Source organism: Manis pentadactyla, chromosome 7 (assembly GCF_030020395.1).
Source record: "Manis pentadactyla isolate mManPen7 chromosome 7, mManPen7.hap1, whole genome shotgun sequence".
NCBI classification, from domain to species: domain Eukaryota; kingdom Metazoa; phylum Chordata; class Mammalia; order Pholidota; family Manidae; genus Manis; species Manis pentadactyla.
Window position 1 is genome coordinate 10,044,676 of NC_080025.1, and position 13,813 is coordinate 10,058,488.

Consider the following 13,813-nt stretch of genomic DNA (forward strand, 5'->3'; position numbering starts at 1 on the left):
CCTGCTGCATCCCAGGCAGCCCTGATTTTTGTGTTTCTCAAGTGGGTTGCCAGCACATGTTGGAAGGTTTACGTCTTCCTTGCAATGAGGAGATCCGTCCAGCATCAGCCCTGGCCGGAGGTCATTCGGCTTGGCTTTGGCCAGTGGCAGGGGGCACGTTGTTTTTTAATCCAGCCCAAGTCACCGTTAGAGGCAAGGGCTCTATTAGAAAGTTCTCCTGAACCAGTACGTGCTTTCCTGTAACTTCTACCCAGAGGTGTGTATCCAGAACGAATACAGACCAGACCTGCTCTTTGCCGGGCGACTTCAGGGGTTACATTTTCCTGGACTATACCGTTATAGCACTGCTGCTTTGATCTGGGAGCACCTCAGTTTCAAAGCATGTATATTTCATTTGCAAGCAGCGCTAAGGAGAGCGGCAAGTATCCATCTCTAATCCCCCCCATCTACATGCCATTGTTTTCCACTGCTCCTCACACCAACTCCTGCTCTAACTGAGCCCATGTCCTGACTCACCTGGTGAAGATGAAACAGGAGCTCTAACCTCCAGGCCTTCATTCATGATGCTCCTGAGACTGGGAAGGACCACCCTCTCCCTCCCTCCATCCCCCAAGGCCTGGCTCAGGCCCCACAGCTCTCTGAAGGCTGAGAGGCACTGGGGGTGGCGAGGGTATGAGTTCTGGAGATGGAGTCACCTGGATTCAAATCCCAGCTCCAAATCCAATGCGACCTGGGAAAATGACTCAGCTTTTGTGCCTCTGTTTCCTTCCATGCCAAAGGGAGGTGAGCTGCCCATTATAGGGAGAGGTGAAGGAGACAACATATAGAGCTTAGCATTTGGTAGGGGCTCAAAAAGCCACAAACACCCCTCTGGTTACCCATGTCCATCCTTATTGGTCTTGGTCTGGGACATCTGTTGAAACACACAGATGCACTGATGACACACAATATAATATTGTTCACTATTTGTTCCTTATTCTTATTTCCTTAGATAGCCAGTTAGCTCCATGCAGACGAGGCTGAGTCTGAGGCGAATAGCGAGGTGGCGTTTCCCACCTACCACATGGCCAATGGGCCTTAGGTCTCTCGGTCTTAGAGAAGCTACTTGCTAAGGGAACGTAAAGCACGGAGGTACTGTCTGAATGACTCAAGAAAAATTCATTTGCCTCCCTGGGCCAATATGGCCACAGCTCACCCAGGGCTGTACCTTCCACAGCTCGCTCCTGTGGAGGACATGCCACTGCTCATCCAAACGAAGATGTCCTTTATTTACAAGAACAACCCAATGCCACCGATTTTAAGATGCATGTTTCTTCACATTTCCACATTCTTCAAATAGGACGTGCCTTATAATCAATTATGGGCCTTGGTTTCATTGCAAGCAATTTTTCTTGCTTAGAGATACATAAAAAAAAATGGTGTGTCTTATAATCACTAGCACCTGATATTTGATGGAGGGTGGTAGATATGTTTGCGCAAAGTTTGTGAGAAGTGAACATCGGTGAATCTAGTCTTATTTCTCACTAACTGAGGTTATGCAATTAAACATGCATTCCAATATAAAGCCCCTTCTCCCCCTGCACATAATATTTATTTATGCATTGACCACGTCAACAATTACTCATGCCCCTACTTAGCGACCAAATATGTGCTATCTGTTCTGTACCAGGCCCTGAGCTAGATGCTGTGAAATAGCAGTAGCCCTGATAGAGTCATACTTAAGATTGTAGCAAGTTCTTCATAATCATATATTTGTGGGGATGTTATACTTTTCTAACTAAACAACACTAATCAAAATATAGGACCTAACAAATTCCAAAATGTGGGGAACTTGATACAACCAATAACTAGTTCTTTTCAATTGCAAGGAACAATTAGACATTTTTTAAGGTGATACAGAGGAAACCTGCAGATTAAAAAAAAACTTAACAGACATCTCTAAAACTCAGTGTGTGGACCTTACATGGACCTTAATTCAAGTCAATAGACTATAACAATTTTAACATTTATGAGACAACTGGAAATCTGAACGCTGTTCATTTGTTCATATTGAGGAATGCCCATCAATTTTTTCAGATGCAATAATGATACTGTGTTATTTTTAAAGAGCGTCTGCCTTTCTAAGACATAAGCTTAAGTAGGTATGGAAGAAATGGTATGTTGTTTGGGGTTTGCTTCAAAATATTGTGCTGAATCATGTGAAATTGTTCTTCTATGTCGAAAATGGTTGAACATCTGCAAATGGAAAAAATATCTGCATGTGGGAAGCAGGAAGGTGGGTGGAGGTGCATTGAACCTCACACCGTACAGCCTGCTGAAGCTCACGTACCCAAGCCCATCCTGATGGAGAACCTTTGGGAGTTGGGAGAATTGGTGCTATAGTGGAGTGCAAAAAAGCTTCCAAGAACGGCACTAACTGAGAGCCTGGGCTGATCAGCCTGTCATGGAATATATATATAAAATATAGGGAATCCATTTTAATGTAAGCATGTAATATTTAATATGCTTCCAAATAGATTTAATAGTCTGAAAATGTACTTAATATTATCAGATAGGAGCTGGCTGCTGGAGCTTAGCTAGAACTAAGTGACCAATTGGCACCAGTTGTGGGGACCAGATGGAGGCTTGACATGGTCATGCTCGGTGTGAATCTGTAACTTCATTCATAAATTGCTCAGTGAAATTGGATAAAGCAGGGGATAGGTGTACCTGGGGGTACAGGCCAAAGAGGAGACATGAAAAGCCCAGGGAACACAACAGCAGAAGAAAGATGAAGTACTTCCCAGAGATCACATTACTTGTTTTTATGAGACAGAATATGAATCATTAATATGGTCAGGACTTCGGCCTTCTCTCTGAGCAACTGAAGATTACCTTGATGTGCTTAACTCTGTCTTCTTTTTCCGTCTTTGGTTTCTTTCCTGTGGCAACAAAAAGAGTTTGGGATTAACTCTTCAAGAAGATACAAAGAAACATTTCCTCTAAATTGCATTCTTTCTGAAAGCCTCAGTGAAACTGTACGTGCTTTAATCTGTGCGTGGTCAAAATCCAAATGTTTCTTTTACTGGTGACTGAGAGGCGTCTCCCTGCCAGATGAGAGCAGAAGTCTCACTCACAGCACGAACAGGTGTCCTGGCCTTGCAGCGACCAAAGCGGAAAGAAATCACAAAGGTACCGAGATGCGTGGGTGTAACGTGATCACTGTTTTAGTGACTAAGTATCTTTATCTACCTTTCTTGGAAGGCCGCTCAGACAGGGGCAGCATCCGGTAGACCCTGAAGGCGTTGTTTCCTTTCTTTATGCTTTTATCCTTGACTTCTTCAATGTCAGGCAAGGAGTTCATGGCACATCGAAAGTTCGCCTTCCATGTTTTTGGATCAGGCTTATCAACTCCTGGTTGATGCTTTCCTAACAGAAGAGTCAAAAGAATTAAGGTTGACAAAAAGAGGGAAAAAATTCGATGCGGAGGAAGAATTTCTGGAAACAGGATAGCTGGTCAGGTAGTGCAGAGGACCCTTTTAAATCCAGGCGATGCTGACAGCGACCGACTGTCCTGGTTTGCCTGGGACTCAGAAGATTCTTGGGATGTGGGAGTGTTTGTTTTAAAACCTGGACAGTTCTGGGTAAACTGGGACAAGCTGGACACCATGCTTTTCTGAACAGCTTGAGAGAAAATGAGTAATAGCAGAGGAAACAGCTTCAATGGAAGTAACACAGAAGGCCAGGAGGCCGACAAACACATGTAGAGTGTCTCTTTTTCATATGACTCTCAAGTACATATTAAGTAAAAAAGTCCATTCCTATATATAGCTCTCTGTTTAAATTTTGTTTTAAATAAATATATTCTTGACTACCTTGTGGAGATATAAATTCAACCCAAGTTTACAGCTTCAGAACAAGTAAGCTCTATATGCCTGGCACACCTGGAGAACTTCACCAAAATATCCCCTTTACAAGAAATGTAAAAACTAGGTTTCTATGGGGTGGGTAGAGCATCACTTTGGGGTGCCGACGTTTGCATCCCATGTGACCTGGGTGTGCCAGGGAACAAGTCAGTTCACCTGTCTTCTTGAGGCCATAAACCAGGAAATTTTATACGTGTAGAGAAATAAAAATAAACGATGGGTAACACTGTCTTACACAACTAAAATTTGCTAGGAGCATAGAACTTAAATGTTTGCACACACACACACACAAAAAGGTAAATATGTGAAATGATGGATGGTTTAATTAACTTGATGGGGAGAATCCTTTCACAGTGTGTATGTATATCGAATCATCACGTGCATGCTTTAACTGTCTTACAATTTTATTTGCCAGTTATACCCATTGCAAACAAGACAGACATGAAGACAATGAGCCACAGTGACTGCCTCTATCAACGTGCAGGGGGTTTGGTACCTGTATGGATTGCCCAGTTTCTAAACAGTGGTGCATCTTTTTCTACGTCCCACCCATGTCTAGCTGCATGCATCCAGGGGATCTGAAAAATCTTCTTTTCCTGAAAAAAAAATTAAAAGCAAATGAAAACTGCAGCCTTGGGTTTTGGGCCACCTCTGCAGGGAGTTCTTCTGTTCTTCTTTTTTTTTAATTGAAGTATAGTTGATATACGATATTATATTGGTTTCAAGTATACAGCATAGTGGTTTGACAGTTATATATGTTATAAAATCCTAACCCCACTTAGTATAGTTACTGTCAACAGAGGAAGATGTTACCCAACTATTGACTATATTCTCTATGCTGTACTTTCATCCCTGTGGTGAATTTATACTATGAGATTTTGTGATTCCTTATCCCCTTCACCTATTTCTCCCACCCCACCCCACCCCCCCAAACCCTCCCCCAGGGGAACCACCAGTCAATTCTCTGTGTCTGAGTCTATTGCTGTGTTGTTCATTCAGTTGTGTTTTGTTTTTAGATTCCACAAATAAGTGAGATCATATGATTCTGTTCTTGCTGGTAAGATTCTCCACCACGTATCCCTGGATTTGTTCACTATCTACAGTAAAATCTGCTGTAAACCTAACGCACTTCCCCACTGGGCCCCAGATCCCGACAGTCTACCCTGGAGAGACTGAGTCAGCCGAGTCTGGCAGAACAGGAACATATCCCAAGGCCGAAGGCGATGATCTGGGATATGCTAATGTGCTGTTATCTATGTCATTTTTCTTTAAAGGACTGCAGATAACAGGCCACTAGCTGAAACTCCTCAAGCTTCTTATTTATTTCCATCTTTTGGTTAAGAGGCACTCCAGTTGCCTTAGGTAAACTAAAAATTAGGCAACTTTCCAGAATAACACTCATTTGTGCTGCTCATGTGAAGTCAGGGCACCTGAGGCCACTGTCACAGAGACCAAATATTTCAATCTGCTTGTACCAACAGCAATGGAAGGTTTTGTCTAATGTTCTAACCCCTATATGTCTAAAGTGGCAAAGATGTGTCGGGTGTGCGGAGATGCTACTTTTCTGGAGAAAAGTTCCTCAGTACAGTTCCTGTATCAGAAACTGTCCGTTTCTTGCGGTCTGAAGAGCTCAAGTGGATCCCAGCAAATACGTGGTTAGAAACCAGTGCTTTGAAAACAAAGTCGCACTCATAGGTAAACCACTTACGTGAAACCTGGTTCAACTAGGCCTCCTGATCGCACCAGCAGTGACTAAGGCCATGTGGCACTTAACATTTGACTGCACTTTTTCTTAGAGTATCAGTTACATTTTTTGCAACAACCTAATGAGCTATGTATAGGTTATTATTACCACTTTACAGTTGAGAAAACTGAGGAAACAGCCTTCAATTATTTAGCCAAGGAACGCATGGAAGTAAGTGTATAAATGCAAAACCGAGGTCATATGACCCCATATTCAGTCACCGAATCACACCACACCTGGTCTCCCAGTGTTTAGATTTAGGTTTCCGTCACGACCACAGTTGGGTTGACTTGGATGCTGTGGAGATTAAAGCCCAGGAAAACTCTATATATTTTTTTAAGTTCTCGAGGTAGTTCTGATAATTTCTAGGCATGGGGATCTCTGCGCATACCCTGAGGAAGGAAAGAATCTGACAGTAGGGATTTCCCACCACTGTGGCCTCACACGAGGAGGGGAGAAGGGTCCCACCTGCCCCCAAAGGAACTCTGGGTGCCTGTCCGTATAAACAATTACTATCCTGAACCAAAAAATTTCAGAACACTTGAGAGTTCCCCAAAAACTGTTAAAAGGGAAGATTCTAGTGTATCTAAACCTCAGTTAATAAAGAACTGAAAGCAAGAGATTTTTCACAAATCCCCCTTGTGCGTTCCATATTATCCACTGAAACGGCAGGGGTTCAGGGTAGCCACTTTAAATGGACATTGATTAGAAAAGGGCTCAGTGAAATGTTATTTTTTAATGTAGATGAAAATCAGAGCACAAAGTTAAGTTTTTGATATCCACACGAAAATGAATTTCTGTTGGTGAAAGAACTTTTCCTGAAGTGTATTAACCCAAATCTAAAGGTTTAGGCTGAAAGATTTACACCCTTAAAGAATCTGCTGTCGTACTTTTTCCGAGGTCAGAGAAGTTCTGGGGTGGCACGATCTGAAATCTACCTCATGAAACACAAAGTTGATTCTGACAAGCAGATCTCTGCAAGCATTTGCATGTGTGTGGGCAGAGACACATACGCCGCCAAACCCAGTCTCACAGAAACCACGCAGAAATCATGAAATAACAACAGTAATGACTGAATCTACAATTTTCTAACATGGACCTTCTTGAAATGGACAAAGGACCTGAACAGACCTTTCTGCAAAGAAGATAAATAAATGGCCAAGAAGCACAAGAAAAGACGCTTAACATCAGTAACCATTAGCAAAACGCAAACAGAAACAACGAGATACCATTTCACACCGGCTGGGATGCCTAGCATCGAAAAAGCAGAAAATAATACGTGTTGTTAAGGATGTGGAGAAACTGGAGCCCTCATGCATTGCTGGTGGGAATATAAAATAATAAAGCCACTGTGGAAATTGGTTTGGCCATTCTGCAAAAAGTTAAACACAGGATGACCGCACAACCCGGTAATTTTACTCAAAGACTTACAAACAGGTGTTCAAACAAGTATTTATGCACGAATGTTCATAGCAACACTACCCACAACAGCCAAAGGGTAGAAACAACCCAAATGTCTGTCAATTCATCAACAGATAAGGCTGCACATGCATAAAATGGGGTGTTATTCAGCCACAGAAAGGAAGGCAGCGCTGACACGCTGCAACATGGATGAACCTTGAAACATGATGCTCAGCAAAGGAAGCCTTACACAAAAGGCTACAACTGAATGATTCCATTTATATCAAATATCCAGAGAAGGCAAATCTATAGACACGTAAATTAGATCAGTGGTTGCTGTGAACTAGGGAAAAATAAATGGGGAGTGACAGCTTAATGGGTACACTGTTTTCTTTTGGGGTGAGGAAAAGTTCCGGAATTCGATAGTGGTAATGGTTGCACAATACTGTAAATGTACTTGATGCCAGTGAATTGTATATTTTTTAATGATTAAAACAGTTTTTAAAAAAATACATGTAACGTTTGACTAGTTTTTCATATTACAAGAAGAAAAAAAAAGAAACCACTAATAATGCACATCACACATATCTTTTTTTTTAAAGACCATGTGGAAAGGTAAAGAAGGTAAGATGGTTTTAAAAGTGAGAGATTCTGACCAGTAAACACTGTGCCAATAGGTGGTGTTGTATGGGGCAGAGATGGCGAATTTCTGTGTCTGTGCAGACTCCATGACATCAGTACGAGCTGTCAGGAGCCCTGACTGTCCAGTGCACCCAGGCAGTGACTGTACACACTGCGCATGGAAGGACCACACCTACCAGAGTCCACGCGTGTCTACACGGAGATCTCGGCCCATCTGAGGGCCGGAGAGGTAAGCCTGAGTTGTGAAGGACACTTAAGATCATCTTGAGCAATGCAGGACAGACGTACCTTGGTCCCAAGTGGAAACCAGTTCTCTTATCTCCTTCTGCCTCTTCTCTCCCTCAATATTTATCTGATGTTTCAATTTAGCTTGCTATTTTTGTTTGGACTCCCTACCTTGTTTTAAGACGGCCTGATATTTACATAAGCACAACCCTACTTTCCAAGTGAAGAGCAGAAAAGGGCAGGAACTAACTGATGATCTCCCGTGCGTGGGGAGCAGCCGTGGCACTGAGTCCCGGCGGATGTTCAGTATGAAATAAGAACGTGGGTAACAGGAGTGGGAAGCAGTCAGAGCCACGAGAGAGACCATGGCCCTGGAGGTGGCTGCCTCCTCCCTTCCTCAAGAAATGGCCCAGGGAAACCACAAGCAAGCTTCTGGACAATTCCAGGGCTGACCCAGTCTCCTCAACAAGTCAGTGGCAAGAAAGAGGAGAGGACGCTGTTCACAGTCAGGAGACACTTTGAGGCAGAACAACCAAACACAACCTGTGGACCTTCTCTGGATTCTGATGGAACAAATAAATTATAAAAAAGATAACATAGGGACTACTTGAGGCATTCCGAATATGAACAGGGCAGTGATGGCATTAAAAAGTTCAGATGAATTATTATTAATTTGTTTATCCAGTTGGTAACGGTATTGTGAATACACAAGAAAATGTTCTTGCATCTTAGAGATGTACATGGCCAGGGAGCTGCTTTAAAATACCACACACACATACACAAATTTTTTTTTGAATGTTAGTAATTGTTAAGTTGAGGTATGAATTTAAAATCTAGGTGGGAATTTCCTGTACTATTCTTTCTAGTCATTAGACTATTCAAACAGACTATGTTTATTTCCAAATACTCCTAATAAAAAGTATGTGATGTGGGCCAAGGCCCCTGTCATGCACTAGTTACACTGCTGCTGTCAGAAGAATCCCAAGGTCACCTTCCATCTCCACCCTCCCCCCCACAAAGGTACTGAGAGTAAGGGACGGGAACAAATTGAAGGCCCCAGTTAGCCACCTATTTGTCTCTTACTAAGAATGTCCTGGGTGTGATGGGCTGTCCATTTGAGGAACGTGAAAATGGCCAACCCAGGGTTCTTCGGTCTAATTGTCTTAGCAGAGCAAAGACTCAGTTACCCAGGTTGCTCCCCAAGCACACATCACACATCCGGCGTTCACAGAACAGTATTTACCCAGTGCCTCCAAGCCCAGCGCGCAGGATAGCCGCGGCGCCTACCCTCAGGGACTTCCAGCCCGGAGCATGTCACTGTAAACACCAGCACATTCCCAACACAACGGAGGCTTCAGTGAGTGACAAGGCCCACGAGTGACAATAGTCTTCAGTGGGAGAAGAGATTTTGGAATGACCTCAAACCACTCAAAAACACAAGCAGGGAATTGTAGGTAGAATGCTATGGACGGGAAGGAAATCATAGTAGGGTCTCAGTTAGATATTTCTGTGGACACAAGAAGGCCAACAAGCCGCTTGGCAGGAACCTTTCTAAAAGACGCCCTGTGGAGGTGTAGGTACGGAGGAAAAATGTCCCGGTGCCATCACAGGGACAATGAGAGCACGAACGACCCCAGCCACACGAACCCAATTACACGCAGGCTCCGGCCAGGCCCCTGGGGCCCGCGGGCAGCCCCGCTCCTGTGCCTGTTATTGTCAGAGGGGCACCACAGCTGCAGCCAAGGGCAGGCCCTCCCTCCTGCCTGCCTCATGCCCAGAGCTAGCGGAGGAGCTGGGGATGGCACAGGCGTCTCCTTCCCCCGCTGCCTGGGAAGAAAGCAGTCCCGAGCCGAGAGCCAGTGAGCTGGGTGAAGCCCAGCAGTGAGAGCCACCTGAGAGGCGCTGAGCGCTCAGCTGCAGGCCGAGGGATCCACTTACTTGTGGGTCCTCTACCAGGAAAGCACGGTCAAGTGGATGCAAGGACAGGTGCCTCAGGGCAGAGTCCCGGGAAGGAAACAACGCTCGAGCGTGCCCGGATTTCCTAGCTCTGTCGTGACCAACTGCCACAACCCGGTGGCTGACAGACACAGATATTTCCTCTGTGACAGTTCCAGAAATCGAACATCAAGAGCTTAGCAGGGCTGCATTCCCTCAAAGGCTCCAAGGAGAACCTTTCCTGACTTCTTGCAGCTCCCTGGTGGTCCAGGCATTCCCTGCATGTGGCTGCGTCCCACCAGTCTCTGCCTCCTGCCTCAAGGGCCACCCCTCTGCGGGTGTGTCTTCTCCTCTTCTCTCTTATAAGGCCACTTGTCACTGGACAGGCCCAGCCAGATAGTCCAGGATGATCTCATACCAGGATCTTAATTCCATCTGAAAGACCATTTTCCTGGGAGTCCCCCTCGGTGCCTTCTCGCTGCTGAGCTGCACCCAACCGGCTCTTGGCTCATGGGTTCTTTTCCCAGGCAGAGAGGGAAAGGTCACATCCCCAGGTTCTGGGGGCTAGGATGTGGCTGTATCTTTGGAGGGGGGTACAATTCAACTACTCCAAAGGATGACGAACTGCAACTTGCCAAGGCTCTACTTGGTACAGGAGACACGGTGACATTGTAAGATCGCCTCTGCATCAAGCCAGCCAGGACTGGTGAAGGTGTTTTAAAAAAAGCAAAAGCGAACAACTCACTTCTCTTCAGAAATCAGGAACATTTGCTTTAATTGCACACTCTAAATTAATCTTGTTCTTCAAAATAGAATCCTACTTAACCTCTCTGTGCCTCAGTTTCCTTGTGTGTAAAATGGAAAAAATAACAGTATCTACCCCAGACTGGGTATTACATGAGTTAATGCATGTGACTTGTGTAGAGGAATACCTGGCACTTAATAAATGTCAGTTTTATCATTCCCTTTATCATTGTTATTCAGCAGCCTATGTCTTTCCACTCTCCTTGACTATCACCTCCCTTTTCCTTAGACCTCCATGTGGGCCCCTGCTCACCAAGCAGGCCACAGTGCCACCTGATTTCTTGTTTGTTTCTCTGAACAAGGCTAATTACGAAGCCCCTCCAGGATACAAATCTAAAACATGACAGAGAAAGCAAACTTGGAAAAGACCTCAAGACCTTAAGATATTGCCAGTCCAGGCATAAGACCTTAAGGTACAAGACAGATCACATGAAAGGAGCATATGATTTACTTAAGTTATTTCCTTTTTTGACATAAGACCTGTCAGGGAGTTTGCAATAAGAGCTTAAGGTATATGACAGGTCAAATGAAAAGAGGATATGGTTTACTTAAGTTACTTCTATTAACTTCATCTTGCACCTTCTTTCAGGAAGGACTCACTGAAACAGATACAGTGACCCTTGACAACATGGGAGTTAGGGCTGCTGATCCCCTGTGCAGTCAAAAATACACGTAGAACTTTTGACTCCTTCAAAACTTAACTACTAATAGCCTACAGTTAACCAGAAGCCTTACTAAGAGCATGAACAGGCAACATATATTCTGTGTGTGTCTTACATACTGTATTCTTACAATAAAGTAAGCTAGAGAAAAGGGAATGTTTTTTTCAAATTATCACAAATCTCCAAAAAATGTTCCAATATGTTTATTGGGAAAAACCCATGTATAAAAGTGGACCTGTGCAGTTCAAACCCATGTTGCTCAACGGTCAACTGTACATTTAAAACACAATGCCATTAATTTAAGATAATTGGAAAAACAACTGGCTGAGGGAAAAAAAGAACAAAAAGAAATGAGATCTGGGAGATATCTGAAAAGATCAGATAAATCCAGGAGTTGTATTCGTAAAAAAAAGAAAAAGTTACGCTGCAATATCCTGTACAGTTAACTCATTAGAAGCTGTCCACATTAGGCTCTAAGCTCTGAGCGCATGATACAAAGATACAGCCTGACCAACTCAATTATTCATCATTTCCTTGAGATTAAAAATGAGGGGGGAGGTCGAAGACAAAAAAATTTGCTCAGAAAAATTGTGATATTCCTGGTAGTGGGAGAGAAACCACTCCCATGGCCCCTCTTAAAGAAAGGTATGATTATAGTAGTTGCTTTTCTACATTGTAGCTATATATTTTCAGGGTTCTTTATTTTTACTTCAGGTAAGAACCAAATAAATTAAGAGTTTGAGATTGACAAAGTAAGGGAGTATTTATGTATACATGTGTGTGCGGGGAAAGAGTATTGTAAATGACAGACTACTTTTTAGGACAAGCTGGCACACAAAGAGGGCTTCATGATAAAGAGAAGATATTTTTTAAGACAAAAACAAAAAGTTTTCTTCACCAAGAGGATACTGAAAAGAAAATCAGTGTGTTCCATTCCAGTGTAAAAGCTCTAGAGCGTCCATGTCCTCTAATCCTAGGAAGTCAGGAAAGGAGGAAAGGAAGTTAGAGAAGGGAGAGGCCACGAGTCTTTAAGGAAAAATACAGCAAGAAGCTGCCCATCAACAGTCGTCCAAAATAAAATACCAAAGATGAGCTCAAGGTCAGACATCAGTCTGAGATGATGATTAAAGTCTTCTTTATGTAACTTGATGTTTTTATGACCTTTTTTGCTCTGGTTTTTGTAATTAATAGGCATAAGATTTTGAACACAAAGAGAAATTTTACTTTGAGCGGCACATGCTTTTAGTAAGAAGAGAGTGCACATCTTTGCTCTGTGTCTCTCTCTCTCTCTCTCTCTCTCTCACACACACACACACACACACACACACACACACACAGGCACCCATCTCGCTTACCTTGTTAAGCCACCTTAGCCCTGGTATTGTATTTGAGTTTATCTGCTCCTCCAGCCACGGGCGCATCCGCATCCTCTCCACCGGCATGGTGCCCTTTTGCAGAAGACAAACACAGTATGAGGCATTTCTGCTGCTGACTGTCACGTCTGCGCTGTGAACTTCTACACCCCTGCTGACCCTCCACTCTTGCCCCGTCCTCAAAACCCCACGACACATGTGTGCATGGGGGCGGAGGCTGGGGAGAGTCCTCAGGGAGCCCAGAGCCATCAGCCCCAGCGACTTTTCCGCTCATTTCCCAGGAGCCGTCTCGAACAGGACGGGCTAGCTCTTAACTGAGAGGTCCCAGGGACGTAAGAGCCCTGGCCTGACAGAAGCTCAGCTGGCTCCAGGGTCCAGCCGCCTGTGAGTGACCTGCCTAAAGCTAGGTCTCACCTACCCCTGCCCTGGCCAAGGGTGCCCACAGGCAGACGGTTCTGGGAAAGACTTATCACAGCCAATTCATTTCTTTGTGGTGTCTGCCCTGCAGAAATGCCTTGAACTCCTCGCGTTAGCACGTCCAAGCTCTGAAGGAACCAGTTCACTTGTCTGAGGTTCTCACCCTCAGCCATTCCCTGCTGATGGGACCTGTCCACGCTCAGGGCGCCCAGCATCTCGCTCTGGCTTCAACGCTGCTCTCATTGATGCGGCCTCTCATTCCTCTCTGCCGTCCTCCCCCGCTGCCCTGGCACTGTCCTCCCTTTGCCTGTAAGTTACTCTCCCTCTGAAAATCATTTCGTTGCCTAAAGCCCTTTCCTCTATCAGCCTGCTTAACACCTCTCCCACCTTTCCTGATACAGTTCTAGATTGTCTTGCTTTTGTCTGCCTAATACCCAGAGTGGGTATTTGCACGTAAATTTAAATTTAATGTGGGATTCAAAAGCGAAACGGATGCCGTTCTGAGCCTCCATTCGCCAGGACTTCATGGACGGTGGGGTGTGAGCCTCGGCTCTGTCTTCTTCTTCTCCTTTCCTCCTCCAAGGATGAGCTCTGGGAGTTCCATTCAGATAAACTTGGGCTGAGGCAGTCGAGACACTCTCTTCCTGCTTACAAAGGCCTGCCGGTCCCCTCGAGGCCCTGCCCCTGTTCACGCCAGGGTGCAAG

General features: G+C 44.5%; 1 protein-coding gene across 4 annotated transcripts in view; it reads right to left on the reverse strand.

Annotated features, from left to right (window-relative positions):
- Positions 1 to 13,813, reverse strand: part of IRF2 (interferon regulatory factor 2) — a 74,301-nt gene that overhangs the window by 23,721 nt on the left and 36,767 nt on the right. For all 4 annotated transcript variants that reach the window (XM_057505086.1, XM_057505087.1, XM_036894121.2 and 1 more), the window contains 4 exons: positions 12,674 to 12,766; positions 4,402 to 4,501; positions 3,232 to 3,408; positions 2,875 to 2,921 (listed from right to left, as the gene is read on the reverse strand). In XM_057505086.1, coding sequence (XP_057361069.1) covers positions 2,875 to 2,921; positions 3,232 to 3,408; positions 4,402 to 4,501; positions 12,674 to 12,760 — 411 coding nt within the window. In that variant the 5' untranslated portion in view covers positions 12,761 to 12,766. The remainder of the gene's footprint in view (positions 1 to 2,874; positions 2,922 to 3,231; positions 3,409 to 4,401; positions 4,502 to 12,673; positions 12,767 to 13,813) is intronic.